This window comes from Sapajus apella, unplaced genomic scaffold (assembly GCF_009761245.1).
Source record: "Sapajus apella isolate SASKATOON/1434 unplaced genomic scaffold, GSC_monkey_1.0 scaffold170, whole genome shotgun sequence".
Classification (NCBI taxonomy): Eukaryota; Metazoa; Chordata; class Mammalia; order Primates; family Cebidae; genus Sapajus; species Sapajus apella.
Genome location: NW_022437110.1, coordinates 290,128 through 318,104, shown reverse-complemented (window position 1 = coordinate 318,104; position 27,977 = coordinate 290,128). Strand labels below are relative to the sequence as shown.

Sequence of the window (27,977 nt, the reverse complement as noted above, 5' to 3'; positions counted from 1 at the left end):
GGGAGGCGGGGGCTGGGGGCCGTGTCCAGGCTCAGAGCTGCAAGGCTGGGCCTGGGGGGCTATGTCTAGGCATGGGGTTGGGAGGCCGCAGCTTGGGGGCCGTGTGGAAGCAGCTGGCCCTGCTCTTTCCTGGCAGATGCAGTGGACCAGGCTGAGGAAAGATATGAGCCCTATTTAATAAGACAGGTTATTTAGAGAAATCCCAGCCACAGAGCACACTTGGTTGTCTGTGTCTGTGGAAGGTCGGTTACCTTGATCAAGTTGGTAAATACCAGAGAAGCGAGAACTTTTCAGGTGAGATCCTCAGACCCCAGTGCTGGACTCGAAAAACTCAAGCCCTAGGGCCAGGCGCAGTGCTCATGCCTGTAATCCCAGCACGTTGGGAGGCCAAGGTGGGTGAATCACAAGGTCAGGAGTTTGAGAGCAGCCTGGCCAATATGGTGAAACCCAGTCTACTAAAAATACAAAAATGAGCCGGCCATGGTGGCGAGCACCTGTAATCCCAGCTACTCAGGAGGCTGAGGCAGGAGAATCGCTTGAACCTGGGAGGCAGAGGTTGCAGTGAGCCGAGATCATGCCATTGCACTCCAGCCTGGGCGAGAGTGAGACCCCATCTCAAAAAAAAAAAAAAAGAAAGAAAGAAAAAAACTCAAGCTCTTAGATGTTAAAAGGTGACATTCTAAAAGCTTAAGATAGAGCCTCCAACACAATAGCAGAATATTAGAGAATGATCTTGGTGAAAACACTCAATCTGAAATTGTTGGGATTATAGCCAAGGAAGCACTAAAAGGAACTTCCTAGCTTTATATGCCACTGTGTACAAAAGCAGAAAAACACATGAATACGAGCAGTGAACCTCAAGTAGGATATAGAAAGAACGGAGATGGGAGAAGGAAGTTGTAAAGTTAAACTTTCTATTTTTTTTATGAGACAGAGTCTTGCTCTGTCGCCCAGGCTGGAGTGCAGTGGCGCGATCTCGGCTCCCTGCAGCCTCCGCCTCCCAGTTTTAAACAATTCTCCTGCCTCAGCCTCCTGAGTATCTGGGATTACAGGCATGCACCACCATGCCCAGTTAATGTTTTTTGTATTTTTAATAGAGACTGGCTTTCATCATCTTGGCCAGGCTGGCCTTGAATTCTTGACCTCGTGATCCACCTGCCTCGGCTTCCCAAAGTGCTGGGATTACAGGCGTGAGTGACTGAACCTGGCCAAGTTAAACTCTTTCTAAGGCAGGGTCCTGCTCTGTCACCCAGGCTGGAGTGCAGTGGCTCAATCACGGTTCACTGCAGCCTCAGTTCTCCCGCCTCATTTTAAAATTTTTGTAGAGATGAGGTTTTGCTATGTTACCCAGGCTGGTTTTGAACTCCTGGGCTCAAGCGAGTCACCCACTTTGGCCTCCCAAAGTGCTGGGATTGCAGGTGTGAGCAATGGCACCCAGCCAAGTTAAACTCTAACCAAGAAAAGGGGTGTTGTAGGAAATTCAGAGTATGGAGAAGATAAAGTACAACTTCAAGAAATGGCTGAGATGGCCGGGCACGGTGGCTGACACCTGTAATCCCAGCACTTGAGGAGGCTGAGGCGGGTGGATCACAAGGTCAGGAGTTCGAGACCAGCCTGGCCAGCATGGTGAAACCCTGTCTCTACTAAAAATACAAAAATTAGCCAGGTGTGGTGGTGGGCACCTGTAGTCCCAGCTACCGAGGAGGCTGGGGGCTAGAGAATCACTTGAACCTGAGAGACGGTGGTTACAGTGAGCCAAGATTGCACCACTGCACTCCAGCCTGGGCGACAGAGTGAGACTCCATCTCAAAAGAAAAAAGAAGGCTGAGCTGGAGGCTGGGTTGTCAGTGCCACTTGGCAGGGTCTCGACCTTGACCCTGTGCCAGCTCCTCTTCCCCTGGCGTCACAGTGTTCTGGCACCTGGTGGGGGGAACCTGCCTCTCAGCTGCCCTCTGCACCCTCCTGCCCCAGGAGCCTGGCCTCAGGGCACCATGCACACCCTGCCCTCCCGTCCCCTCCATGGCCTTCTGGCCGCAGCCCATCCCCGCCCATGTGACGTGCCTCCCTCCTGCCCCTTCCTGCTTGTGTGACACGCCTCCTCCTGCCAGCTCCCATGGAAGTCGCTCACCAGCATCATCGAGTACTACTACATGTGGAAGACCACTGACAGATACGTGCAGCAGGTGAGCCCGCTGGCCGCCCCAGTGCCCAGGGCCTGCCGCCTCCACATCCCGCGCCCATCCTGTCCACAGCAGGTGGGGTGCAGTGCTGTGGCGGGAGGGAGGGCAGGCTCCGGAGCCCCCGGCTTGGCTGTGTCCCCGCAGTAGCCACGCCTGGGCATCTGAGGCTCCGCTCCTTCCCTCTCTTGGGCTCTTTTCACAAAGTTCTTCCCCAGGGGAGACGGCACTGGGGAGACATTGGTGTCCCTCCCTGTGGCCTCCAGTCTGTCTGCACTGCAGCCCCCACCAGGGCCTGGCCCACTGACCTCTGACCTTCTCTTTTAAGAAACGCTTGAAAGCAGCTGAAGCTGAGAGCAAGTTAAAGCAAGTTTATATTCCCAACTAGTAAGTATGCCTCACAGCCATTGTCCTCATGCCCTGGGGTTCAGGGAGGGTGGGCACCGGATGCTGGGGCCAGGTAGGTCCCAGGGAAGTTCGGACTCAGAGGCTGGGAAGGCTGGGGCAGCCCCCAGGAGGGTGGCTCAGGGCTTGGTGGCTCTGGCTGCAGACACAGTGGCCATGCCTCCATTGTCCTGGACTCCTGGTCAGTAAGGGGGCATTCGGATTCCAACACACACTGCCAGGGTTCAATCCCTGAGCTGGGCTCCATGCTGGGGAGGAGCTTGGGGGCCTGGAGAGTGGCTCAGACCTCAGCAGGAGCCACTTCCAGGAACTGAAAGGGGAGAAAGGAAGATCCCCACCAGGGGCGAGGGTTTCGAGAACGTGGTCCCGGGCGAGGCGGTCAGCCGTGGCTGAGGGTTTTGAGGACGTGGTTTCTGGGCGAGGTGGTCAGCCGCGGCTGAGGGTTTCGAGGACGTGGTTCTGGGCGAGGTGGTCAGCCGCGGTGTGTGCTGGGCAGATGGGCCCTCGAGGCTTGTGCGCCTGCAACTCCTTCCTCCCTCCTTTCCTTCTCTAAGTAACAAGCCAAATCCGAACCAAATCAGCGTCAACAACGTCAAGGCCGGTGTGGTGAATGGCACGGGTGCGCCGGGCCAGAGCCCTGGGGCTGGCCGGGCCTGCGAGAGCTGTTACAGTAAGTGCCCTGGGAGGCCGGGGGCACCCCATGCCCACCTTGTGGGCTGTGGTGCCTGTGCTGGCCCTGAGGGCTCCAGCATGGCCCAGCCTGGGAGAGGCCCACGGACGATGGGGGCTGCATCCCATGGGTGTGGTTGGGAAGGCCTCGGGGACATGTGTGGGATGCCTGGCGGTGGGGGCGGCGGGCGTGGGGGCGGCGGGGAATCCTCTGACATCGCTGGTTCTGCTTAAGAATCCGTCTATTTCCAACTTTGTTGTCCGTAGCCACACAGTCTTACCAGTGGTATTCTTGGGGTCCCCCTAACATGCAGTGTCGTCTCTGCGCATCTTGTTGGACATATTGGAAGAAATATGGTGGCTTGAAAATGCCAACCCGGTTAGATGGAGAGAGGCCAGGACCAAACCGCAGTAACATGGTAAGGGGGGGGTGCCCGCCCTGCCGGCTGCGGGCGTGTCTGCCTTGCGGCCTCGGCCCCCGGTCATGGCACTGTGTCGGGGCGGTTGCGCCCCCTTCCGCAGAGTCCCCATGGCCTCCCAGCCCGGAGCAGCGGGAGCCCCAAGTTTGCCATGAAGACCCGGCAGGCCTTCTATCTGCACACAACGAAGCTGACGCGGATTGCCCGGCGGCTGTGCCGTGAGATCCTGCGCCCGTGGCACGCCGCGAGGCACCCCTACCTGCCCATCAACAGCGCGGCCATCAAGGCCGAGTGTGAGTCACCCTGACGCCCACGTACGCTGTTCCTACAGGTGGTGGGAGGAGCAGCAACCTTGGGGCCCAGCCCGCAGCCCCAAGGGGAGTCCTGGACCAGGGAGCCCCATTTCCTTCCGGTGCTGGTGTGGCCAAGCCCCCCGAGGGCTCCCAGGTCAAGGCGCAGGCAGGGTCCCGTGCACCCTGGGGCACCACACCCCTCACGCTGTGTGGTCCCTGCAGGCACAGCGCGGCTACCCGAAGCCTCCCAGAGCCCACTGGTGCTGAAGCAGGCGGTGCGCAAGCCGCTGGAAGCTGTGCTCCGGTATCTCGGTGAGCAGGCCGGGTGCAAGGAGGGCTCCTGGTGCTGCCTATGGGCAGCTTCTGACCCAAGCTCATGCACGGGTGCTCCCAGCCTTCTCTAGCCGGCAGCTCCTGGACAGCCCCCCCGGGCCTGGAACCGTCCTTTTGGGGTACTCTGCACTGTGCCAGCCTCAGGCAGACCCACCAGGACCCAGGCTGATCTCTGCTCCTGGGGCCTGATGCGGTCCAGGCGGAGTGGCTGCCACCCTGTCTTCTGTGGGGCCAGCCTCCTCAAGGCACACCCAGGGGGCTTCCCTGCCAGCCTTCCTAGCCTGGTCCCTGTGTTCTGATCGTCCCTGGGGCCTGAAGGTCTGGGGTTTGGGTGGGGTAAACCCATGCCTGTAATGACACTGAGGCAGAGTGGCACCTGTTACCTGCAGGGAGTACACTCCTGAGCCATGCCCACACCACAGGGGCAGCACTTGGGCCTCTGCAGGGCCTGGGCAGGGGGAGGGGCACACCTGGCCCGCAGCCTCGGATGAGGGTTCCCTTGCCTTTGAGGGTCTGAGGACACCCGAGAACCTCAGCCAGCTACCCTGGCCCAGCCAGAAGCAGCCTGGGGGCTGGGCCAGACGTCAGTGGTGGTGAGGGGCAGTGTGCTGGGCTGGAGTGGGCTTGTGCGGCCGCCCTCCCGACGCAGGGGCGACTCCTGGGAAGCACATTCCAGAGCCCTGAGCTAAGTGTGCTCTGCATACTCAAGTGGCTTTGGCATTGCCCGCTTTTTAGGGTCGTGGGCCCCTGTCCTGTGGGAAGAGGTGGCTGGTGTCAGGGCTGGCCCTCAGCAGCTGTATTCCTGGCTAGGCTGGCCAGGTGGTCGGTTCGCGGTCTGAGCAGCAGCCAGCCTGGTTAATAGGCGTGCTGTGCTCAGGGCCGGTGTCTGGAACCTGTTGGCTGCGGGAGGAGGGGCCTGGGCACTGCCAGGCAGTCTTCCTACTCCCTGGAAGCCCTGGGGTGCAGGATTGGCCTGGGCATGCCCCTGCAGAGGGCACTTGGAGCTCCTGGGCCCCTGGTTCTGTGATGACCCCTTCACGTCCACCCCAGTCAGGATGGGGCCAAGTTCCTGGTGGTGTCTTGGAACCATGAGGGCTGGAGGCTGCCTGCCTGCCCGCGCCCTGCTGGGTAAAGGTGACTTGCTCTGCCTGTGTCATTCCCGGCAGAGACCCACCCCCGTCCCCCGAAGCCTGACCCCGTGAAGAGCGTGTCCAGTGTGCTCAGCAGCCTGACACCCGCCAAGGCGACCCCCGTCATCAACAATGGCTCCCCCACCATCCTGGGCAAGCGCAGCTACGAGCAGCACAACGGGGTGGACGGTGAGTGGCCCCTCACCCGGTGAGTCCGGGCCTGCCCTGCCCAGTGAGTGTGGCTCTCGTCACCCACCCGGGGCAACCGTGGTGCGTGCTGACGCTGTTTTCTCTCCCTCTCTCCTGCCCCGGCGCTGCCAGGCAACATGAAGAAGCGCCTCTTGATGCCCAGTAGGGGTAAGGCCTGGGGCCATGGGCGGGCGCTGCGCCCGTGATGCCTGTGCTGTGCTGCTGAGTGTGTCCCCGCGGCGGGCGGCCCGGGGCCCATGCTTGGGGCAGTCCACGGGAGCCAGGCCACGGCCCAGTCCCCCCACTCCTCCCAATGCCACTGGTCCCTTGTTGAGACCCCCCCCACCGAGCCCAGGCATGTGGCCCTCGGTCCCCTGGCCCCGCACCCCGTCAGTGGACTGTCCTGGCACGTGTGGCCCTGTCGCCCTGCCTGCACTGTCTGCCATCGTGCTGTGACTGCCCGCATGCTGCCAGCCTCAGCTCGTGGGCCTCCTGTGCTGTGCCTGCAATCCTTTCGTGCGCCTGCCTGCGGGGGGACAGTGGGGACAGTCAGGGTGTCCGGCAGGCTGTGGGCAACTGAGCTTGCACCCAGCCTCAACGCCTTCTGTCGGGTGATGGGTTCGGTGCTCTGTGCCGGTTGGTTGGATTAGGGGCTATGGGACCCCAGGAACCTCAGGGAAGAGCAGATAGGACCAAGCCCAGCATGGGGAGGCCAGGCGTGTGGGACTGGGGTGCACCCAGGCCTGGGCCGGGTGTGCGGGTGCTGGGCCTGCCAGTGTGGATGTGCCTGCAACCCCTCCCCAGGCAGCTTTCACTCAGGGTGTTGGCCAGGGCAGCAGGGCCAGTTTGGGGACCCGGAGGCGGCTGTGGGCAGTGGCCATCCAGCCCAGCCAGCCCTGTTCCCTCAGAGCTCGCTCTCAAAGCTGTTGGGCACCCTGGCAGGCATGTCCCATGGGGTAAGGTGCTGGGCTCCCATCTCCACCTGTCCCCGCTGCCTCCATCTGCCAGCCCTCAGCGGTGTCTCTGTCCCGGCCCCAGGCCCCCACCGCCCTCCTTCTGTGGGGCACCCGCCCAGCCATCTGGTATGGGGCTGCCCCATGGCCTAGTCCTGGCCACACCGGCCCAGACCAGCACACTCTGGGCTGGCTTTACTTGGCTGTTCCTGGGACGCCTGCCGTCGGGAACATTGGTAGAAGCAGGAGGGAGTCCTTGTCAGCAGGCATCTTCGAGTTTCGTTTTGTTTTGTAAAAAGCGGTTAAGCAGCAGGTTAGATCAAAGCCAATTTATTTCCATTGAACTTTCCACACCTCACACTCCAGCCCCAGCCGTACCATGCTCATGAGGGAATGCCACTGCACGCCGCCTGGCTGGGCAGGGCCCTGGGCTCAGAGGGCTCAGCCACAGAGGAAGTGCCTGTCCTGACGTGTGGGGCCAGGACCCCGGTGCTGGAGAGGGGCCGACTGGGTGGAGACGGCTCCCAGGGGCGTTGGCACACACGGGGTGGGGTCTCTGTCTAACCTGGGTAGGTGTGAGCTGAGCTCAGGCAAGGCCCTGCCTGCCCACTGCATGGAGCCCTGGCGTTCTAACCTAGCCAGCTGCCCCTGCTCTGTCCCCACCTGCGGGGTCTGCAGATGGTGCGTGCGGCTCACTAACCTAAAGCATGTGTTTTCTTCTCTCTGCCATCCACCACTCTGGTAGGCACTTACCTGGGTAAGTAGCTCTTGTGCTAGTGGCCAGCCCTGGGCACTGGGCCTTGGCTCACGGCAGGTCCCCTGAGGTGTGGCTGCTGCTGCTCAGGGGCGCTACGTAGCAGGCACCTGGGCCCCCACCCCACCCTGCCGGCAGGGCTAAGCCAGCTAGTAGGGAAAGGCTGACCCAGGGCTCCAGGGCCCAAGTTGGCCCCTAGGGGAGTGCCCCAAGCTAGGGGTGGCTGCAGGTGGGGAGGACTGGACAGGCCACTTCTGTTCAGCCTCAGCTGAGCAGCGTTTTGGAGCTGGCAGGCTGCTCCAGTGCCCCCAGGCCTGGCACCTTACTGAGTATGGCATCCTGTCCTCTCCGGGTTGGTCCTGCTGGGAGCCGGGCCGCCCTGAGACCAGCTTCTATGTGCCCACGCTCACACTCACAGGCAGGGCAGCGGGAGATAGCAGCGAAGGTCCTGGGCCTGGCTGGGGGTCACCAGGAGCATGGCCTGCCTCTTGGCCCGGCTCCCGCAGTGCCCCTTGGGCTCCTTACTGTGGGAACTCAGAGGCCTCTGGCACCCCACATCGAGCACCTGCCAGGGTGGCTGGGGCCCAGCAGGGGCAGTGGGTGGTGACCTGAGTTGCCAGCCGGGGCTGGTGGCTCTTGACGCCTTGGACCTGGCCAGTGAAGGCAGCTCGGAGCCTTGGGAAGAAGCCCGGCCTCCTGGTGGACCAGGGCCTATAGCATGGCTGCCCGCAGAGGGGCTTGTGCCACTGCTGTACTGACAGCCGTGCCAGGCTTTGCTTGTCTCTACACAGGCAGGCGAGTGGGTGGGCGGCCTGGCCCCTGTGCAGAGGCAGCTGTGACATCCAAGGCTCCTGGGCTCCTGCGTGGAGCTCAAGCCAATGTGTCTCTCACCGACCAGAGAGCAATGGGGCCACCAGGCGGCCCAGGACCTGGGGAGGCGAGGCCCCACGTCCCCCAGGCCCGTCCCGGGTGTGGGCTGTGGCTTGGTTGGCGGGTGGCCCCAGCCCGTTGTCCCGGGGTGGCCAAGGCAGCTGTGGGTGGTGGGGGTGCAGGGCTCTCTGAGCCTCATTTCTCATCTCCATTTCTCATCAGGTCTGGCAAACCACGGACAGTCCAGGCACATGGTAAGAGGGACAGCCCATGATATGGCACACACGTGCTCACCCTTGGGAAGCTCTCGGGGGTCGCTGGCCCTGCCCAGTGCCACGTGGAAGCCTCCAGGAGGCCTGGCAGGACCAGAGGGGCTGCAGCATGTGGGGGCCGTGGCCTTTGCGCCAGGCCAGCGGTGTGGGCCACACAGCCCTCAGGGCCGCCCTGGGCCGGGGCGGGAGTGCTAGTAACTCATGGGGTGGGGGTGGGGGGGGTCACAAGGAGGCCTTGGCTGGAGTCCCGCTCAGCAGGAGCCTGCAGGTTGAGGTGGAGCAGGCCCTCGGCCGGCTGCCCAGGAAGCGCACCCCCTCTGCAGGGACCAAGCCGGAACCTCCTGCTCAACGGGAAGTCCTACCCCACCAAAGTGCGCCTGATCCGGGGGGGCTCCCTGCCCCCGGTCAAGCGGCGGCGGATGAACTGGATCGACGCCCCAGATGACGTGTTCTACATGGCCACGGAGGAGACCAGGTGGGGCCTTCGTGGGGCAGGAGGGTGGGCTCCGAGTGGTGTCCCGGCCCTCACCGCCACCTCTGCCCACAGGAAAATCCGCAAACTGCTCTCGTCCTCGGAAACCAAGCGTGCTGCCCGCCGGCCCTACAAACCCATTGCCCTGCGCCAGAGCCAGGCCCTGCCGCTGCGGCCACCGCCGCCTGCGCCGGTCAACGACGAGCCCATCGTCATTGAGGACTAGGGGCTGCCCGAGCCTGCAGCCGCCCCCGCCCCTCGCCCGCCCCAGAGCCCACGCGGCCCCTTCCCAACCAGCCCGCTGCCCGCCCCCTCAGTTTGGTAGTGCCCCACCTCCCGCCCTCACCTGCAGAGAAACGCGCTCCTCGGTGGACGCTGGGGGAGGAGAGGAAGAAGCGCGGCTAACTTATTCCCGAACGCCGAGGAGCTGTGGTTTTAGCTTTGTGTTTACTTTTCGGCTGGAGCGGAGATGAGGGGCCACCCACGCGTGCCCCTGTGCTGTGGGGCCTCTTGCCCAGAGGCCGGGCCCTAAGGTTTTGTTGTGTTCTGTTGAAGGTGCCATTTTAAATTTTATTTTTATTACTTTTTTTGTAGATGAACTTGAGCTCTGTAACTTACACCTGGAATGTTAGGATCGTGCGGCCGGCCGAGCTGCCTGGCGGGGTTGGCCCCTTGTCTTTTCAAGTAATTTTCATATTAAACAAAAACAAAGAAAAAAATCTTATAAAAAGAAAAAAACCAGCTGGTCCTTCCCTGTCTTTTGTTCCCAGTCCCTCTCCCTGACTTAGGCCCTGGGGCCCCCACCCTCCACGGGCAGCCCTGGCTGTGCCTCTGCCCTGGAGCAGGAGGTCCCTGGAGAGCCACCCAGCCTCAGGCTCTGCTGCTCTCACTGTCGGGCCTGGCACAGTGCCCTCTGCCTGTCTCCCAAGTCCGGGGCTCAGCTGGGGCCAGGAGGCTCAGAGAAGGGGCTTCTAGGACATAGCACCAGGAAGCCTTGGGTGTGGAACTTCCCAGACTGGGGCCAGGCTGTGCAGGGCTTTAGGCCAGAGGCAGCCTGGTGGAGCGAGGTCTGGCAGGGCTGGGTGGGAGGAGGCCGGGTGGGGGTGTGGGGGCGGAGTGACTGGCATGACCCCTCTACCTCCACAAGGGGCAGCAAGGGGTCTCAGGGCTCAGCCCCCTTCCCCAGTAGAGCAGGGCTGAAACTGTTGTGTGTGTGCGTTTGTGTCTGCGGCAGTGGTGGGCATGGCGCTGCCCCCTACCAGGCAGAGCTGGCCCTGCTGAAGACCCTGGGGCTCGTGGCTCCCTCCCACCAGGGCAGCCGGCACAGCTGGGCTAGCGAGGCCTTGGAGAGCTCCAGCTGGGGGCCCAGGCTCCTGGTTATGCAGAGCCTGGCCCCAGCTGCCTGAGGGTTGCTGCCCAGAGCTGCGGCCCCCAGCAGGTGTGCGCTCTCCACAGTGAGAATCTGCTCAGATTTCAGTAAGCATGTTCTCAGAGGCCCTGCTTGGCCCATCCCTGGGCACCCAACTTGCAGGCCCAGGGACAGGCCAGGCCACCAGAAGGAGGGGTCCCGTGGATAGCCTGGCTGCAGACCACCCCTCGGGCCAGCAGGGGTCTACCCAGGCTCTCCCGGGGATGGTGGCTCCTCTGCCTCTCCCTGGAGCTGTGCCTTTGCTCACCCAGCCCACCCAGGCGCTGTCATGCAGTAATCTCTCAGCCAGGGAATTAAAATAGAAACCACTTTTGCTGCCTCCTGGAAGACAAAGATAAGCGAGGCGTCCTGGCCTCCCCTGGGAATTTGTGCTGGGGCCCAGCAGTGACAGGACTGGGTTGGGGACTTGGCTGCACTACACACCCCCACCCCCACAGCCAACTGGAATCTGTAGCCTGCATCCAAGTGACCCCACAATCTGAGGAGACTTGTCTGTAGTTCGTCATGGGGGCCGGGAGAGCAGTCCCCTGACCTCATGAAGGACACAGCCGCCTCTGAGGCCTTTTCCAGCCCTGGGGATCTGGAGGAAGGGGCAGGGTCTCTGTGAAGGCCCCAGCCCCCTCGCCTGCCTGAGTGCCACCCCCCTTCCCCAGTCCAAGGCCTGCCCCACAATGCTGGCCTCAGCAACTCATCCACCCCCAGTCCTGTCCTTTTCTGGAGTCCACATGTGGACTGAGGTGTCTCAGGTCCTGGTCTCTGTCCCAAGGGCAGGAAGGCCCTGAGAAGAGGGGTCCTCTCCCACCCTAGACACCCTCCCCGGCCAGACACCCTCCCCGGCCAGACACCCAGGCCTCAATGTCCTCCCAGGGCCAGGCTCTGGCCACCTGTGCTGGATGGGGCCTGGGCTGCTCAGGGGTCTCAACCTGGGCTTAGAAAGGGCACGGGCTGGGCAGAGCAGGGTTAGGGTCTCCCAGCTTTAGAAAGGGCACGGGCTGGGCGGAGCAGGGTTAGGGTCTCCCAGCTTTGCTGTGTCCTCCTTTGGCCGTTCCCTGCTGATGGGACAGCAGCCTGCCCCCTGCACCAGCAACCCCGCAGGGCTGCAGCTCCCCAGGGCCAGGGTTGTTTCAGGGTGGCAAGGCCATCGTGCTTTCATGCCTGGAGGCCTGTCCTGCCAGCTCCAGTCCTCCCTGCCAGGGGCCTCTTGGCCCCCGCTCTGCCCAGCCCTGGCTTCCCTGCAGTGGAGCTGAGTGGGGGCCCTGCCTATCATCTGCCGGTGTCACAGGATGGTAGAAGGCACCAGACCACTGCTGCCCGGGAGCGTGATGCCGCCCTACTCACAGCCATTGGCTCTGCCAGCTCCCTTCACACCCGCTGTGTACTGTGGCCCCCTCTCCACTAGGGGCCTGTCCTGCTCTGTTGCTGCCCCTGCCTGTGACCCACCACAGCCTCACAGGTGGAGACCAAGGCCATGGCTCTGCACCCATTGATCCCAACCCATGCCTGCCAGGCCCGGAATGGCCCGTCGCATCAGGGAGCCTCTGGCTGCTGCCCAGGGACTGTGGCTGGGGTGAGGGCAGTGCAGCAGCTGGACACTCCTTGCCCCACCCCCCGTGTGTCTCCAGGGCACCTGGCCAGTGCCAAATGGCATTCCTTTGCTGCCACCCTGGGAGGGGCCTGCCTCCACCCCAGACACTCTTCTGGCAGGGTGGGGGACTTGGGGCAGGTGTTCTCCCTTGAGAAGGGCCCTGTCCTCCAGAGCAGGCCCCACAGCGAGCAGAGGTGGGGCCAAGTCAGGAACGGTAATGGCTTAGCCCCAGGCTTCCAAGCTGGGCTGAACGGGGCAGGGAGCTTGAGAGGGTTTGCCAGTGGCCCCCAAGAATCCAGCCTGGGCAAGGCACTGCTGCTAGGGACCCCTGGGCCTGCTGGGGAGGAAGGGCTGCCCAGGAAGGGTTCTGGCTGACGCCTCCTCGCCGTCTTCTGCTTTGGCTGGCACAGGTCCCAAGTGCAGAGGGGGAGCTGGTCAGGCTGGTCAGTCGGGCATGGGGGTGGGGGGTCATGTTTCTGGCCTGCTGTCACCATGGAAATGGCAGTGGCTGCAGGGTGTATGTGCAAGAAAGGAGGGTGTTGCCCTGGGGGCCAGGCCAGGGCTGCCATGAAGGCCTGGGCCAGGAGCACCAAGGGCCACTGGTCAGCTCACAGACATCTGGTGCACCACGCAGAGGAAACGAGGCAGGTCTCCACGCCCAGCCCACAGCCTCCAAGACATTGGGGGAAGGGCGTCCGGAGCCAGCTGTCCCCATGGGGCCTGATCACTGGGGTTCTGGGAACTGCCTGTCTCCCAAGTCCGAGGCTCATCTGGGGCCTGGAGGCTCCGAGAAGGGGCTACGGGGACATAGCACCAGGAAGCCTGTGGGTGTGGAACTTCCCAGACTGGGGCCAGGCTCTGCGGGGCTTCAGGGCAGAGGCAGCACAGTGGGGAGAGATCTGGCAGGCCTGGTTGGGAGGAGGCCGGGGTGGGGGTGTGGCGGCGGAGTGACTGGCGTGATCCCTCCATGTCCCGCCTGACCTCTGAAAGTCAGGCCAGGGCCGGGAGGCCCGCAGCTGGTCCTGGGCGGTGCGGGAGAAGGGACTGGAGTGTCTGCCCCAGCCCGGGGCACAGTGGGCACGCCCACTCCTTCCCCTCCTACCTCCCCCCACCTGCCCGGCCACCCCTGGGTGGGAGTCTTGGGGAGGACGCCTTTAGCGCGAGCTCCTTGGCGCTGGTGCCCGCCGCCCCTTCCCGGCCTCGGAGGCAGAGGCCGACCTCCCCCACCCCTTCCAGCAGCTTCTCGCGCTGTTTTTGGAGGTGGCGGCGCCTTCCTTCCTGAGCGCTGCCCTCCACCCAAGGAGCCTTCAGCACCACAGACAGTGTTGGGGCGGGGCGCGGGCACCGGCGGGAGCGGGGCGGGGCCCGGAGACCCGGACTGGGGTCGGGGCCGCGCCTGCCGGGAATCCGACTCCGCTCCCGCGGCGCGCCTGTTGCTATGGTAACCGAGCAACAAAGGGAAGAGGGGCGGGCGCGGCGCGCTGCGGGGTGGGGGTGGGGTCCTCTCGGAGCCCGCCGACTCCTTCCCGCGGCGGAACGCAGCCTGGGAGCCCAGGGCCGGGCGTGGCGGACCCCAGGCCCAGATCACCAGGGCTCCCCACGAGCCGAGGGCCCGGCTCCCCGCACCCGCCCGCGGCCCCTGGGATGGCCCGGCCAGATGGCCCCGACGTCACCATGGAAACAGCCGGGGCGCGGGCTGCGCCGCCGTCGCCCGGGCGGGCCCCTGTAGACGCCACCTCCAGCACGAGGGGCGCAGGGGCGCCAGGCCCTGCCCAGCCGCCCCGCACCCGCCATCCCCGGCAGGTGCGCCCCGCCCCCCCGCGACGCCCCCAGCCCAGGGGGGCGGGTTCTCGAGGCCCCGCCCTGGCCGTGGAGCCAATGGGCGCGCGGGCAGCCGGGCGGGCGGGGCTGGGCGCGGGCGGCGGCGGCCGGGAGAAGAGCTGGCGGAGGGCGCGGGCCGAGCGGGCGCACCGACCATGGCCTCCAAGTGCCCTAAGTGCGATAAGACCGTGTACTTCGGTGAGTGCGAGTGCGAGCCCGCGCGCGGCCTCCCTGCGCATCCCGCCGCCCTTCGCGGCCAGTCCCCCGCCGCAGAGTGGCGGCGTAACTCGGGGTGCGCCCAGCCCGGGCCCCGGCCCCGGCCGGAGGATGCGCGTCCCGGAGCATGGCTGGCCGCGCTGCCCACGCGGCTGAAGCCACAGGGTGGGGCTGCGCGGAAGCGGGGGCGGCCACACCCGAACCCCGAAGCGGCTTGTGGGGGCGGGGCAGGGACCACCCGGGCGGGGCGTGTGGTCCCCCGGGATGAGGCTGGGGTTTGGGGGGCGCACGGGGAGCAGTGGACGCACCCCGGTTCCTCTGACGGCGCGGGATGGGGCGGGGCTGGGCGGGGCAGTGCGCCCTGGGTGCCTTCTGTGCGCCCCCGGGGGCATGGGTCCTTCCTCCTGGACCCCCCACACTCGCTGCCCCGCGAACACGTGGCTGGGCCGGCGTGGCCGGGAACAGTGACCCCCAACTCTCCCTACGGGCTCCGCTGAGCTGGGCTGGGCCGGGTCTGGACTGTTGTCGGGATTCAGTCCAAGCGGGGGCGACCTTGGCCTCTGCCTCCTGCTTGTCCCAACGCATTCCCTTGGCGCGAGTTTCCCCAGGAGTTTCACACGGCGGTAGGGCGGGGCGGGTGTGACACGAGGGTCCCCGCGAACCTGAGAGGGACGTTATGCTCAAGCAGCCCAGGCGTCCGGGACCCCTGCCTCCTCAAGGTCAGGACAGCCCTGGACGGGATGCAGGTGGTGGTAGGAGGAGGGATGTCTCGCCGGGCGCCCTCGGTCGGCAGCCCCTCCCCGAGGCGCGCTCCCTGTTCCTGGCTTGCTCACTCCCTGGGCCTGGGTGTGCCCTTCCCACCCCGTTCCTCCTGGCTGATTCCCTGCCCTGCCTTCTCCAGAGTGGTAAGGTCCGTGCCCACCTACCCACCAGCTGCTGCACGGGGTGCACAGACTTAGTGAAGCAGAGAGAAGGGCCGCCACCAACAAGGCCCTCGCCCTGATGGCCCCAGACCCGGAATGCTGCGTGGCTGCTGGGAAGGCCGCCACTGGGCTTCCCTGGCTCGCTCGCGGGCTGGAGGGGATTGAGTGAAGTTGTTGTTTGCTGTTCGCACTGGGGAGGGACCGGATTTGGCCTGGAGTGCTTCTGGCGTGGCTGGGAGCCGAGGGGCTTCCGGCTGCCTCGCCTGGAGCCCGCTCAGTCCTCCGTCCCTGTCCCAGCGAGGGGTGTCTCTGCAAGGCTTAGGGTGGGAGATGGTCCTAGGGCCCTCCTGCAGTCCAGCTGCCCATGACTCTGCCCCAGGCCAGGCCAGCTTGGGCTCTCCAGGGTCTTGGCCAACAGTCCTGTGGACAACCCGGAAAGGCCTTGTGCTTGCCCGGCCGGCCCAGGCTCTCAGCAGAAAACAAAGGCGCTTTAGATGCAGCTGGCTTCTGTCCTGCCCTGGAGGCACTGTGAGGACGAGGGTCCGGAATCCTGCCCACCCCCACACCAGGCTGTCCCGAAACTCACACCTCAGTGGAACCCAGGCTGGGATATCAGAGTGCACTGAGGATGCTGCCCAGAGCCCAGGCAGGCCAGAGCGGGCAGGCGGCTCTTCCGAACCATTAGACCCAATTGATTCTGTGTTCCCAATTCGGACCTGTGCTGTGTGGCCATCGACCCATCCAGCGGGTCTGAGAGCCAGTTCCCTGCCCCCACTTGGCCCATGTCCCAGAGATGGCCAGAGCGGAGTGGTGCCGGCAGCCCTGGGCTGCAGCTGCCAGGGCCGATAGCCATCAAGACCTCCTTGCTGCCACTGGGACACGCCTGCCCTGGCTGGGACCCGGTGGGGACCTGCTGGCCTGTGTCCCAGCTTCCTGGAGTGGAGTGGAGTGGTTCTGGTCTGAGGGCTCTCAGCTGGTGCAGCCTTGCGGTTGGGCTGGCGTCCTGGAGGCTGGCCCTGGCCATGCCCAGAGGGTTGTGCCAGGGCCATGGAGAGCCAGCATTCATGGCCCTGCACCTGTAGGCCACCTGGGGGTCCCATCTCACTGCCAGGAGCAGCTCCCATGCGCCTCTCAGAGTGGGCTTTGCCCTAGCCTCATCCTCCTCCCCAACGTCTGCCAGACAAGGGGTGCCAGCCACTTGCTAAGAAAGGGACCCAGGAGTGCCACTGGTCCTCGGCCGCCTGAGGGACTTGGCCAGATTCTGCCAGGCAGGGCGGGCCCGTCCTCCACACTCCCTCCCCCCAGGCCTGAAGCTTGGCCTCTTCCCTTCAGAATTCCGGCTCTACTGGGCCCTTCCTGCCCCCCTCCACCTCTTCCTGCCTGGCTCCCTGGGGAGGCTCCTCTTCCGTCCACTGGGAAGCAGCCCAGCAGCCCCAGCACAGGGGGCAGGGGTGGGAGGCAGTGACGGGGATCCCCCACCCTCAGCAGCTGGCCTCAGACCTTCCTCCCCAGCCAGGGTCATTACGGTGGGGGAAGAGCTTAGGACTTCTTAGAACAAGGAAGCTACAGACAGATGAGGGTCCTGCCTGGAGGCCCCACGGGGACGGGGCCTGGCCGTCCCACGAGGGAGCTGGAGGCTCTGGGGCCACACCTTTGCCTCAGCGTCGGGGTGCTGCCAGCCCCATGAGAGCCCAGTTGGTGGGGATCAAGGGCGAGTCAGTGTGAGGCAGGTGTGAGGGGGAGAGCACATGTGTATCGGAGGCAGGTGCACCGGAGAGGCAGGTCTGTGAGTGTAAGACAAGTGTTTGAGGGAATGTGGGGGAGAGACAGCTGTGTGTGTGAGTCAGGTGTGTGTGTGGAGAATCAGGTGTGTTCGGGGGAGGCAGGTGTTTGTGGGGGGAGGCAGGTGTGTGTGTGTGGAGGCAGGTGTGTGTGTGTGTGTGGGGAGGCAGGGGTGTGTGTGTGTGGGGAGGCAGGTTTGTGTGTGTGTGGGGGGGTGGGGGTGTGTGTGTGTGTGGAGGGGAGGGAGTTGTGTGTGTGGGTGGAGGCAGGTGTGTGTGTGTGGGGGGGAGGCAGGTGTTTGAGCGAAGGCAGGCCAGGCACAGGCCCCATCACCACAGGCACTGAGGGGATTAATGGGGCAGCCCCGGAGCCCTCCTCGAAGGTGAAGGCAGTTCTAACAGGTTTGGGGCTGGGGGCGATGAGACCCAGAGGGAGTGCAGGGCCTGCCATGTGGAAGGGGGGCGCCTGGCGGGGACTCCCTGGATGTCAGAATGCCCGGAGCACATGGGGGTGGTGGCTGCCAGGTGGGGACCAAGTTGGGGGCGGCCCGCCCCGCGCTGACCCCTCCTCTGCCCTCCCGTGTAGCCGAGAAGGTGAGCTCCCTGGGTAAGGACTGGCACAAGTTCTGCCTCAAGTGCGAGCGCTGCAGCAAGACGCTGACCCCCGGGGGCCACGCTGAGGTGAGCCCCCTGTGCGGTGCGGGCAGGGGCGGGGGAGGGGTCGCAACTCCCGCCACCTTCGGGCAGGCCCTGACTGTGTATCTTTGCAGCATGACGGGAAGCCGTTCTGCCACAAGCCCTGCTACGCCACGCTGTTCGGACCCAAAGGTGAGCCGCGGCTGCCCACTGCCTGCCCTGGGGCCCACCGGGAGGGGCGTGGGTGCTGGCACTGGGAGTGGGGGTTGCGGCTGCCATAGACCCAGCCCAGACTCCCAGCCACTGTGGAACGCCTAGTGCCCCAGTGGGCCGTTTTCTGAGACATCAGGTGGCTGTGGCCCCCACCCCACGTGCCCCCACCCGCAGGCGTGAACATCGGGGGTGCAGGCTCCTACATCTATGAGAAGCCCCTGGCGGAGGGGCCGCAGGTCACCGGCCCCATCGAAGTCCCCGTGGCGCGAGCAGAGGATCGAAAAGTGAGCGGCCCCCCGAAGGGGCCCAGCAGAGGTGGGCTGGGCACGGGCTGGGGGCTGTGGCTGGGGGCTGTGGGGACCCCCGCCCCGCCCCGCCCTGACTCTTGCACCCCACAGCCTCCAGCGTCACCACGTTCACTGGGGAGCCCAACACGTGCCCTCGCTGCAGCAAGAAGGTGTACTTTGGTGAGTGCCAACCAGACCGCGGGCCCTGGCTCCCCGCCCCAGTCCCCGGACCTGCGCCCCCCGGGCTCAGCCTAACCACTCTCCCTTCCCAGCTGAGAAGGTGACATCTCTGGGCAAGGATTGGCACCGGCCCTGCCTGCGCTGTGAGCGCTGCGGGAAAACGCTGACCCCCGGCGGGCACGCGGAGGTGAGGGGAGTGCGAGGGTGCTTGGGGGCACAGAGGGAGGGATGTTGGAGGGGGTAAGGGTGAGGAGTGCCAGGAGGGCGTGGGGGTGGGAGATGCTGCTGGGAGCCGCGCATGCCTCTCCCCCAACGCCAGCCGGCCTGCACCTTCTGCAAGCCTCCGGGTGATGGGTGGGGGAGTCTGTGGACCACTTCCTCAACACCCACCTTCTGCCGCAGCACGATGGCCAGCCCTACTGCCACAAGCCCTGCTATGGAATCCTCTTCGGACCCAAGGGTGAGTGTGGCCAGGGTGCTCTGCGGTGTTCCCCCGCCTTCCCCTCTGCCCTGTTACCTCCACCCATCACAGCGGCCTTCCTCCGCAGGCGTGAACACCGGCGCCGTGGGCAGCTACATCTATGACCGAGACCCTGAAGGCAAGGTTCAGCCCTAGGCCACGGCTTTCAGGCATGGGCCTACCTGTGCCCCGACCCTGAGGGGCCCCCTGCTTGGTTCTGGGGGAGGGCCCAGCCGCCCAGTCCGATAGCAAGCCCAGGGCGTGTTGGAGAAGGGGCAGCCACGGGTAGAGGGCCACAACCATCCCTGAGGCTCTGCTGTGTCCGCCCCTCTGGCATGCCTGGGTGTCCCGTGACCCTCTGACCCCTGTGTGACTGTCCCAGCATTTCCCTGCTGGCCCTGTGGCGCTGTCTGCTCTCCCTCCCTCTCCTGCTGCCCACCCACCTGCCACTGTTATTTATGCTCCCTTCCTGGGTGATGGTCACGCCCTCACCGTGTCCCTGGCCAAGCTCGCCCCTCCGGGATGCCCTGCTTGGTGTGCACACTGCCCCACAAGCACTCCACACCATCACGTGGCTCACCTGCCGCTGAGCCTTGTGCTGTCAATAAACGGTTTGAGGATTGCAGGATTGTCTTTGCTTGTGGAAAGGTTGCAAACCCTAGACCGTGTCCCTTTCTGAGGCCCATGCATGCTCCCAGTCAGCACCTCTGGGTCTGGTGCTGGTGGGCTGGGCCCTCCTCCTGAGGGTGATGGTGGGGGTGGGGCCCTGGGATGTTTCTGAGGAGGAGGGAGAATGGGGGCAGAGAGCATGGTCCCTGGTTTGGGTGGTGGTTTCCCCCTCCCCAAATGGGGAGGAAGCAAGAATGCCAGGCAGGGAGGAGGTAAAGAGGGTAGGAAGCCTGGTGAGGGTGGTGTCCACGGAGGACAGAGCCCTGGAGGAAAGTTGACCCTGGAACCTGAAAATGCCAACAGCAGGCCTAAGAGCCCGGAGCTGCCTGGTCTGTGGAGCCTGGGAGGTGCCAGAGGGTTCAGCCCTGAGAGCAGAGGATATGCTCTGCAGGCAATGGGGCAGGGGAGCAGGGAGGGGTCCCGGGTGGAGAATGGGGAAGCTGGTGAAGGGTGGAGGGGAAGAGGTCTCCGGCAGCCCAGGACTGGACTGGGAAGCACAGGAGGCTTTGGGGGCTGTGGTCAGAGCCAGGAGCAGAGGGTCTTAGCTTGGCTGTTTCTAGCTTTTATCCATAGGGTGATGGACAGGCATTGGTGGATAGGCCTGCCTTGGCCTGGAGTGTGGCCCAGGGACAGAATCCCTTCCCGTTCTGGTGAAGGTCTGAGTGATGACCGACTCGCCCGTGGCCTACTCAGTGGTCGAGGCTCTGCCCTTTCATCCAGGGACCCTGGCAGCTCCAAGGAGCCCTCCCCTCCCCCCAACTCTGCGCGGCTGCGTCAGCCTTCCGTATGCGCCACTCCTCGGGTGTCCACTAGAGGGCGTGCTCTTCCACTCTGGCAGCACAAGGCAGTCATGCAAAGACCTTCTGCAGCGGCTAGCCCTGCCCCGGGGCCACCCCGCAGATGCCTCTGCCCTTCCAGCAATGCGGGGCACTCAGACCTGTCCACCTCCAGGCCCCTGCTCTCAGTGCCACAGGGCGACCGGGGCTTTATGCCTCTTCCCTGCTCCCAGCCCTTGGCACAGCCCCTGGCCTGGCCACCCTCCAGTCCATGGGCTCTGATGGAGCTGAGCCTGGATTCAGGGCCCTTTGTCCCAAGAGCAGCCACCACATCCTGGTGGGTCCTGGGCTGGCTCGGGTCCAGCCATGCCACAGATGCTCTCCAGCCAGGCACCCTGTTCGGCCACTGTGTCTCCTCCCACCTAGAATTTGGCCAGAACATGCAGGGCCTGACATCACGGAAGGGATGGCCACTCCCAACCCCAGGGAGAGGGGTTGTCAGGCAGGCTCCAGACCTCAGCTCACTCCCTCCTGCCGGGCCAAGGCTTCCTTGTGAGGGGTGTGGGAGGGGTTGTTTCGGGAGAACTCAGAATTCCCGGAGTGCCCATCTCCACCCTTGTGGCGGGCTCCCAGGGTTGCATGGGAAATTCCTGCTTTCTGCTTGTGGTGTGGGGTGGGGGGACTCGAGGGTTCAGCTGGGTCCTCCTCCCTTGGGAGCCTCCAGTGGAAACTATGTGTGAGGATAGTTGTGGGCGATGTGCCCTTTCCTAAAACCTGGGTGGTGGTGGGGGAGGGTGGGAGAACCATTTGTGTGCTAGAAGACCCACCTGGGTTGGTTAGGGGGATGATGTGGGCAGGGGTCTCCTCCAGACATCAGCCCCTGACCCGCCGGGACGGCAGCACCGCCCCCAGGCCTGGCTGGGGCAGGACCGTTTCCTGTGGGGCGGGTTTGAGGATGACGCCGGCCTGCTGTGTTTGTTTCAAGTGATCGTCATGGAAACCAGGGCAGTTGCAGCTACTGTTTGTCTGAACCGTCGCTGGGTGGTGTCGCTGGGGGTGGCTGCATGCCCATGACACTAACAGGGCTCCCTTGCTGTCTCCAGCTCCAGGAAGCTATCCCCTCCCCCCCAGCTGTCTGCCAGCCAGGGGCTTCCTTGGGTGCCTACAGCCCCAGACAACCCCTAAAAGGGAGGGAATCTGGAATGGGCACTTTTGTCCCTGGGTGTGCCTCCTCTTCTGTCCCTGCCTCGGGGACTGCTCTGCCTCAGCCTTCACTCTCCCTGACCTGGACCCATGCCCAGCCTGTGAGGCGACTCTGAAATGCCATCTGCTCCATCCCTCCCCATCAAAACCCCTGGGAACCAAGTCCAGGAATCCATGAGGCCCTGGTGCCCCTGTGGGGCCAAGCTCACACCGAAGCTGCTCTGTGGAGCCCAGCTGTGCTTGGGAGCTGTGCCGCTTCACCTGCTCCTCAGCTGCACCCCCACCATCCAATCTTCCTGTGCCTCCTGGCTACGACCCCCCAAGGTACCCCCCACTCCAAGCTGAGCTGGTGGGGTCCTTGATGGTGCCCCCAGCCAGGCCTCTTTGTGGGGCCAGCTCAGCCTGCAGCTACCCGTATCCACTTCCTCTGGCCCCTGCCCCAGCCGCCAGCACCCTTCCTCCAGGCCCTGCCCAGCCTTCCCTGGGCCAGTGACCACAGCATCAGCTCTGAGTACCCCCACTCCCAGGGTCTTCCCTAACTCCTGCCCCCCTTCAGACTCCACACAGCTGAGACTAATGCCCCGACCCTCTACAGGACTTGGCAGGGCACACTTGCCTCCCAGCCCTGGGTCCAGCTTACTGGTGGCCAAGGTAGCCTGAGGGGTGGATGGTCAGGAAATCATCCAGTGCGTGAGCCCCTAGCTCCAGACCATTGAGGGCGGGGCACAGGCAAGGGCTGGCTGGGGACTGGGATGGCCAGGTATGCGCAGCACTTTGCCCAGTGCCAGATGGGCTTTGGGTGCGGGTGTGGGTTCCAGCTATGGGGCAGGGATTTCAGTCTCTGGAATTCCTAGACTAAGGCTGTAAGATGCTGGGTACCAGGTCCAGCCTCAAGGGCAGGGAGGGAGGGCAGGGGCACCCCATCTGGCCAGTCTGGAATCCAGGCAGGGCTGCAGCCCCACTGGGGGCAGAGCTGGCTGAGGAAGCCTCCTCCTTTCACACCTTGCCATGTGTGCCCTGGGAGAGGAGGAATGGAGCAGCCTTCCCACCTGTGCTGGAGGTGAGGCTCAGAGGACAGGAGGGGCCTGTCGGAGAAGCCCGTCCCATCCCAACCCCATACTGGTCAGCCCAGGGCAGGAAAGGCCATTGGACCTAGCACACCCAACCAGGGCCAGACCACAGGCCAGACAGGGGGTCCCGGGAGACAAGCAGCTGAAAATAGACCCTGGGAACTTGGGAGAGTCTGAGACTCAGCCGGGCTGAGGGGGAGGGGCAGGAAGGTGGGCCCTGGGGAGGGCTGAGCTGGGCGTGTTGGCAGAGCAGGGCACCTGGTTGCAGAGTGCCCAGGACAGGCCTGGGAGGGCACCTCACACCTGCCCACACCCTCAGCCTGGGCATGGGGGTGGGAGGTGGTGGGGAGGGCTTCAGGGAAAGGGAGGGGCAGTCCCAAGGCGAGTGCCACAGTCTGCAGAGGGAGGGGCTGTGGGCCTAGAGGAGCAGAATGGTTCTGGAGAGGTAGATGGTGGGATTCCTCAGGGACAGTGGGGCCCAGCCCGGCCTCTCTGTCACCGTGGTTCCTGGAGCCCAGGCCTGGCTGCCACACCCCAGCCCCTGCAGGCGTCAGCCAAAGGGCCAGCAGGAGCAGGCCAGGGTGCAGGGGCGTGTGCAGACGACAGGCTGAGCAGACAGAGGAGGCCTCTCGATGCACCTGGAACCCTGCAGCAGCCCCCACCAGCCCCAGGTCTAGGGCCCTCTTGCTGTCCAGGTGCAGGGTGGTGGAATGTTCTGGGCATAGAGGCAGCCTGGGGTGAGCAGCTGGGGAACTCTGTGTCCCTGTCCTGACGACTCTATCCTCTGTTTGTTCCTGCCACAAATGCCACCAGCATCTTGCAAGGTGGGCTGAGAGGTGCAGAGGCTGGGGTCTTCGGCTAGCCCAGTGAGCTGGAGTCAGGCTAACCCCATTGACCAGATCAGTGCCCCCGGGGCAGGTGAGAGCCAGGCAAGCTTATGAAGCCAGAGGCCCGGTGCCTGGGCTGGGGCCGGTCAGGGGTGGTGTGTCCCAGAAGCTGGCAGGACCCTGACCTGCCCAGAGGGGTTGGGCCCTGGGGGTGGGATGGTGTGAACATGGAGTCGAGGTGGAGGAAGGAACTGGAAGGTGGGCTCCTGCAGCTGAGGGAGGGTCCCCACCCCTGGAGCACAGGGGGCGGGGAGTGCAGGAGAAAGGGGGTTTGAGGGGCACATCCTTCTGTAGCCGAAGTTTGGGGAGGGTTCCAGGGATTGTCTGTCTGTGACTGTGTGTGTGTCTCTGTGTTACGTCTGTGTCTGTGTCAGTGTGTGTATCTGTGTGAGTGTGTGTGTCTGAGTGGAAAAACTGCTGTGAGCCAACACAGAAGGTGTGGCCCATGGTGAGGGCATCCTGCCCCCCACCCTGCCTGACCCCACCCGTGACCATGGTGACAGAAAGCAACAGCCGGGAAGGCCAGGAAGGGACTCATCACCCTGGTTTTCAAGGTGGGGGGGTTCCCCATGGGCAGGGCAGGTTAGAGTCCAGAGTGTGGGGGAAGGGGCCATCCCTGGGGGGGGTGGAGGGGAGGACAAGGACTGGGTCATTGTCCTTATCTGCCCTGGCCAATGTCCCTACATGAGCCACAAGGCACCCACCTGGGGTGGGCTGGGGAGGAGGCTTGACAGAAACGGACAAATGCTCTCAGGCACCCCAGAGACCCCACCAATGGACACACCCACACACAGGTATGCCCGAGGGTACCAGGCACACGTGTGCCTCAGGTATCCGTCCTACACTTCTGCACCCAGAGTATGTTATCCTGGTGGGGGTGTGGATGGTGGTGCTGGGCACCCTTGGAGCCTGTGGGCACCACACACCCCAGGGGAAGTGCAGTGACAGAGCCCCTGGCCTGCCCAAGACCGTGTGAGCTCCCCTGGCCTCTCCCCCTTCTCAGTGCCTCTGCCTGTCTGCAGGTTTGTTCCATGGTGCCCAGACTTGGTGGAGATGTCCGGTGGGCCGAGACCCGAGAGTGGGTTTCGAGGCTCACTGGGTTGGAGACAGGTTCCAAGGTTGCAGGGCAGGAGTGCACCCCTGCTCTGGAAACCTTGCCTCTCAGGGGTCTCAGAATGGGGCAGGGGAGGGCTCCAATGGGCCCCTGTGGAATGTCCTATCAGACCCCAGGACTTAGCCCCAGTCGGGGACAGAACAGTGGCCTTGGAGAGGGGGATGCCAGGAGGGGTGAGCAGGATGTGGCCTTGGCTGATGTGCCGGTAGGGGTCTCTGCAGTGTGGCCTCCACGCCAGATACCCGTGCCTCGGCCATCCTACAGCCATGTCGCTCCTGTCCTCTCCCCAAGCTGGGGCCTGCTGGTGGACAGGGCAGGGCAAGCCTGGAGGGGCTGACGGTGGGGTGGTGGGCTTCAGGGAAAGTGAAGTTGGGCTCACAGATGCAGTTAGGGCTAAGTGCCCACCAGGGGTAAGCCGGGGCTCCTGGGGCCTGGGACGATGGTCTCCAGCACCCCCTGGCGGGGGACAGGGCTGGCACAGGCCCAGAGGTGGAGGTCAAGGGGAGATGAGATGACAGCTGACATGGCTGACCCGAGGGATGGGGGCACGGAGGAAAGGCAGGAGCCCCCGTGCTGTGGGAGTTTGGGCACGGGGCTCCACGAAGTTCGGAGGTGAAGGGCCTGTAGAGAGAGGGCTCCCCTGCCCATTGAGAGGAAAGGGGGCTGGTGGGCTGACCCCAAAGCCTGACCCTGGCCCCCGTCGTGAGGCTGGCTGGTTGGCCGGAGGGCCGCCCCACAAGCCTGAGGGCCAGCAGGCCCCGTTGGCCTTCCTGAATCTCCGGGCGGGCAAGGCAGGACAGCCTCTGCCTGGCACCGGAGTCAGCCTCCACCCGACCTGGGCAGTGGACTTGGACCGCTTTGGCCAAACTGGGCGTTTCCTGCAGAGATAAGGGCCCTCCCAGCGCCCGGCCGAGCATCTCCCAGCCAGCCTGGGGGTGGCCGAACTCTCCTTTGTCCAGGGCGCAAACCCCAGCTCCTGAAGCCATTGGTCCTCAAGCTGCGGCTCCACTCCGTGGGAGTCCCCGCTTTTGAATTCCCCGGGGACCTTCCCGCTGCGGTCAGATGGACCTCTCAGAGCAGTGGAGATCAGGGGAGCTAGCAGAGCGGGGATGTCCCTCCAGAGTGAGGGGCTGAGGGGGGCGGCCTCCTAACCCTGCCTGGGATGGAAGGCCAGAGTGGGTTCCTCAGTGGGGGCGACAGCGGGGACTCTCCGGCAATTGTCCCCGGCCCTCCGTCTTGGCGAGGGCAGGATCAGCGTGGGCTGCTTTGCATCTCTTTGCATTTAGAAGTGTTTGGTCCAGTCCTGGCCCACCCAGATCTGGGGTTAGGGCAGGTGCCGGCGGGGTGGGGCCGGGGGCGGAGAAGGGCTTCCTGCTTCGGGGGAGCCTTTTGCCCTGAGCCTGGCTCCGGGCGACAGCACAGTGCTGGGCTAGGGGCGCGGCTTGAACTCCCGGAGGAGCTGCGCCCCGTCAGTGAGTCCCACGGCCCTCTGCTCTGTCCTCAGTCAGGCCTGGGTCCAGCCTGAAGGAGGGGGTGGACCAGATGACCTTTCTCGGGCCGCGGGCCTGGATCCGAGGTCCCCGGGGTCCAAGTCCTGGATTGGGGGGCGGGGCACGAGGGGCGGGGTCTCCAATGGGCGGGGTCCCGGGGGCTCTGAAAGGCGCAGACCTGGCCGGACCCTCCCAGTCTCGCGCCTGCAGCCCTTCCCGCCCCAGCCGCCACCACCCGGAGCTGCCATGCCCAAGTGCCCCAAGTGCAACAAGGAGGTGTACTTCGGTGAGTGCGCGCACGCCGGCCCCGCGAGGAGGCGCCGCTGAGGGGCGACGGGGCTGGGGGCTCCTCGGGAGGACTGAGGCGCTGGGTCCCCTGGGCGCCGCCTCGGAGCAGAGGCCTTAGCCTGGCGCGCGCCTGCCCTGGGAGGAGGGTGGAGACCCCTGCGTCCGAAGGCCGCACGATCGCTGCCGGTTCGCGGTCTCGCTGCGCTCGGCGGGCCGCCTCTGGCTCTGAGCCTCCCCGTCTCTGGGCCCTACGATCTCTGCCGTCTCCTCTCGGGCGCACCCTGGGTGGGGGACCCGTGGGGCTGGAAGGAACGCGAGCCTGGGGCGGCGCCTCCCAATGCAAAGTAGAAACAGACGCGGAAACTGACGCCCGGGGCGCGATCCCTGACGCCCGCCTTCCTGCCCCGCGCGCGCGCCCCGAGGGGAGGGAGGAAGTGGGAAGTCACCCCTGTCCTCGCCTTGGAGAAGGGCTCCCACAGGCTCCACCCTTGCCACCACAGAGGCCGGCGGCTAAAAGCCGGCAGCCTGGCCTAGGCCTTCCTGACCCAGCCCGGACCCCTGACCCTGGGCCCCGCCCTTCAGCCCCACCCAGCCCTCAGGAGCAAGACTCAGGGCCGCACCCCCCAGTGGCCCAGGCACCAGGCAGGTTGTATTGGCTCTGGGGATTGGAGATTGGCGCTGTTTGGTTGTAATGGCTCTGTCCTCATGGGACAGGTGGCTGAGACCTTAGGGTGGGCTGCCAGGCTGGGAGGATGGAGCCCCAGTGCACAGGGCTTGGGCAGAACTGGCTGCAAGAGGTGGGTACGCCAGCGGTGGGTGTGCGTGGAGTCCCCCAGCGTCTCACGGGGCCTGTCTGTGCCTCTGCAGCCGAGAGGGTGACCTCTCTGGGCAAGGACTGGCATCGGCCTTGCCTGAAGTGTGAGAAATGTGGGAAGACGCTGACCTCCGGCGGCCACGCTGAGGTAGGTGGGACCCGCCCTGGTGGCAGGGCCCAGGGGTGATGGGACCACACCTTCACGGCCCTTCTCTTTGCAGCACGAAGGCAAACCCTACTGCAACCATCCCTGCTACGCAGCCATGTTTGGGCCTAAAGGTATGCGCCCCGTGCCTTGTGTCCCTGCCCACCCCACAGCCCAGTCTGCATCTCCCTGTTGACTTTTTCCACCTTCTCTGCAGGCTTTGGGCGGGGTGGAGCTGAGAGCCACACTTTCAAGTAAACCAGGTAGGTAGGACCCCACCCCTGTCCTGCCCCCTGGTTCTACTCTTGGGCTGGGGATGCCCCCTCCCAGGGAGGCCTGACCACTCATGGGGTCCAAAGGGAGGCCGTGCACGCTGCACTCACGTCTGTGCTTGTCTCTCTCTGCACAGGTGGTGGAGACCCCATCCTTGGCCGCTGGCTGGGCCACTCACTGTCCAGCAAATGCCAGGCCTTGTCCCCCGATGCCCAGGGCTCCCTTGTAGCCCCTAATGTCCTCAATAAACCTGAACACGTGGAAAACCTGTGTGTGTATGTGCGCGCTCGTGCTGGGTGAGCCAGGGTGTGCAAGGGGGCTGCAGTGGAGCTCTGGCCACAGCTCTGCCTGCCAGTGGCACCTCCAAGGCGGGGACAGAGGTGACTTCCCACTTCCTGTGCATCACCCTCCCCAGGGCGCCGTTCCAGGGCCTCATAGGCCGGGCCCCGTGTGCAGAGTGAGTCCAGGCCACCCTAGACAGCCTGCACCCAGCCCTGCTGCTCTGAGCCCACCTCCACAACCTCCAGACCCTCAGAAGTGCCCCTGAGCTCTCCTGGCCTTCTGGGAGTAGGAGGGGAGGCTTTGAGAGGCCTGGGGGTGGGTGGGGCTGGCCTCGGGTCAGGGGATGAATCAGCTCACTGGTTCCGTTTTTGAGAGGCTCTACGGGAGCTGTGGGGACTCCTAGCCTTCCCTCTTCCTGCCCCCCAACCCTGTCCTCATTCCCCAGCCCTCCAGGCCAGGCCGAGCTTCTGCAGGGGCCTGATGAGGCTGCTCTGCTCCT

At 64.6% G+C, this 27,977-nt stretch overlaps 3 protein-coding genes across 8 annotated transcripts in view; all 3 read left to right on the top strand.

Annotated features, from left to right (window-relative positions):
- The window catches only part of MTA1 (metastasis associated 1), a 54,505-nt gene extending 44,838 nt beyond the window's left edge, over positions 1-9,667 (top strand). For 2 of the 6 annotated variants that reach the window (XM_032267613.1, XM_032267617.1), the window contains 12 exons: positions 2,109-2,183; positions 2,506-2,564; positions 3,137-3,252; positions 3,519-3,670; positions 3,774-3,963; positions 4,186-4,275; positions 5,463-5,615; positions 5,748-5,783; positions 7,314-7,325; positions 8,415-8,446; positions 8,788-8,939; positions 9,012-9,667. In XM_032267613.1, the coding sequence (XP_032123504.1) occupies positions 2,109-2,183; positions 2,506-2,564; positions 3,137-3,252; positions 3,519-3,670; positions 3,774-3,963; positions 4,186-4,275; positions 5,463-5,615; positions 5,748-5,783; positions 7,314-7,325; positions 8,415-8,446; positions 8,788-8,939; positions 9,012-9,162 (1,218 nt within the window). In that variant the 3' untranslated portion in view covers positions 9,163-9,667. The remainder of the gene's footprint in view (positions 1-2,108; positions 2,184-2,505; positions 2,565-3,136; positions 3,253-3,518; positions 3,671-3,773; positions 3,964-4,185; positions 4,276-5,462; positions 5,616-5,747; positions 5,784-7,313; positions 7,326-8,414; positions 8,447-8,787; positions 8,940-9,011) is intronic. The other 4 variants (XM_032267615.1, XR_004265287.1, XM_032267614.1 and 1 more) reach the window with 4 other exon arrangements.
- A 4,032-nt stretch (positions 9,668-13,699) lies between these two features.
- Positions 13,700-19,092, top strand: CRIP2 (cysteine rich protein 2). The gene is made up of 8 exons (XM_032267605.1): positions 13,700-13,969; positions 17,278-17,372; positions 17,462-17,519; positions 17,715-17,855; positions 17,939-18,007; positions 18,100-18,194; positions 18,410-18,467; positions 18,556-19,092. Exons 1-8 carry the CDS (start codon positions 13,927-13,929, stop codon positions 18,621-18,623), a joined length of 627 nt encoding a protein of 208 aa, XP_032123496.1. The 5' UTR covers positions 13,700-13,926; the 3' UTR covers positions 18,624-19,092.
- A 6,714-nt stretch (positions 19,093-25,806) lies between these two features.
- Positions 25,807-27,462, top strand: CRIP1 (cysteine rich protein 1). Its single transcript, XM_032267606.1, has 5 exons — positions 25,807-25,962; positions 26,832-26,926; positions 27,000-27,057; positions 27,141-27,186; positions 27,333-27,462. The coding sequence occupies exons 1-4, from the start codon at positions 25,923-25,925 to the stop codon at positions 27,179-27,181; spliced, it is 234 nt and encodes a 77-aa protein (XP_032123497.1). The 5' UTR covers positions 25,807-25,922; the 3' UTR covers positions 27,182-27,186; positions 27,333-27,462.
- The last annotated feature ends 515 nt before the right edge of the window (positions 27,463-27,977 follow it).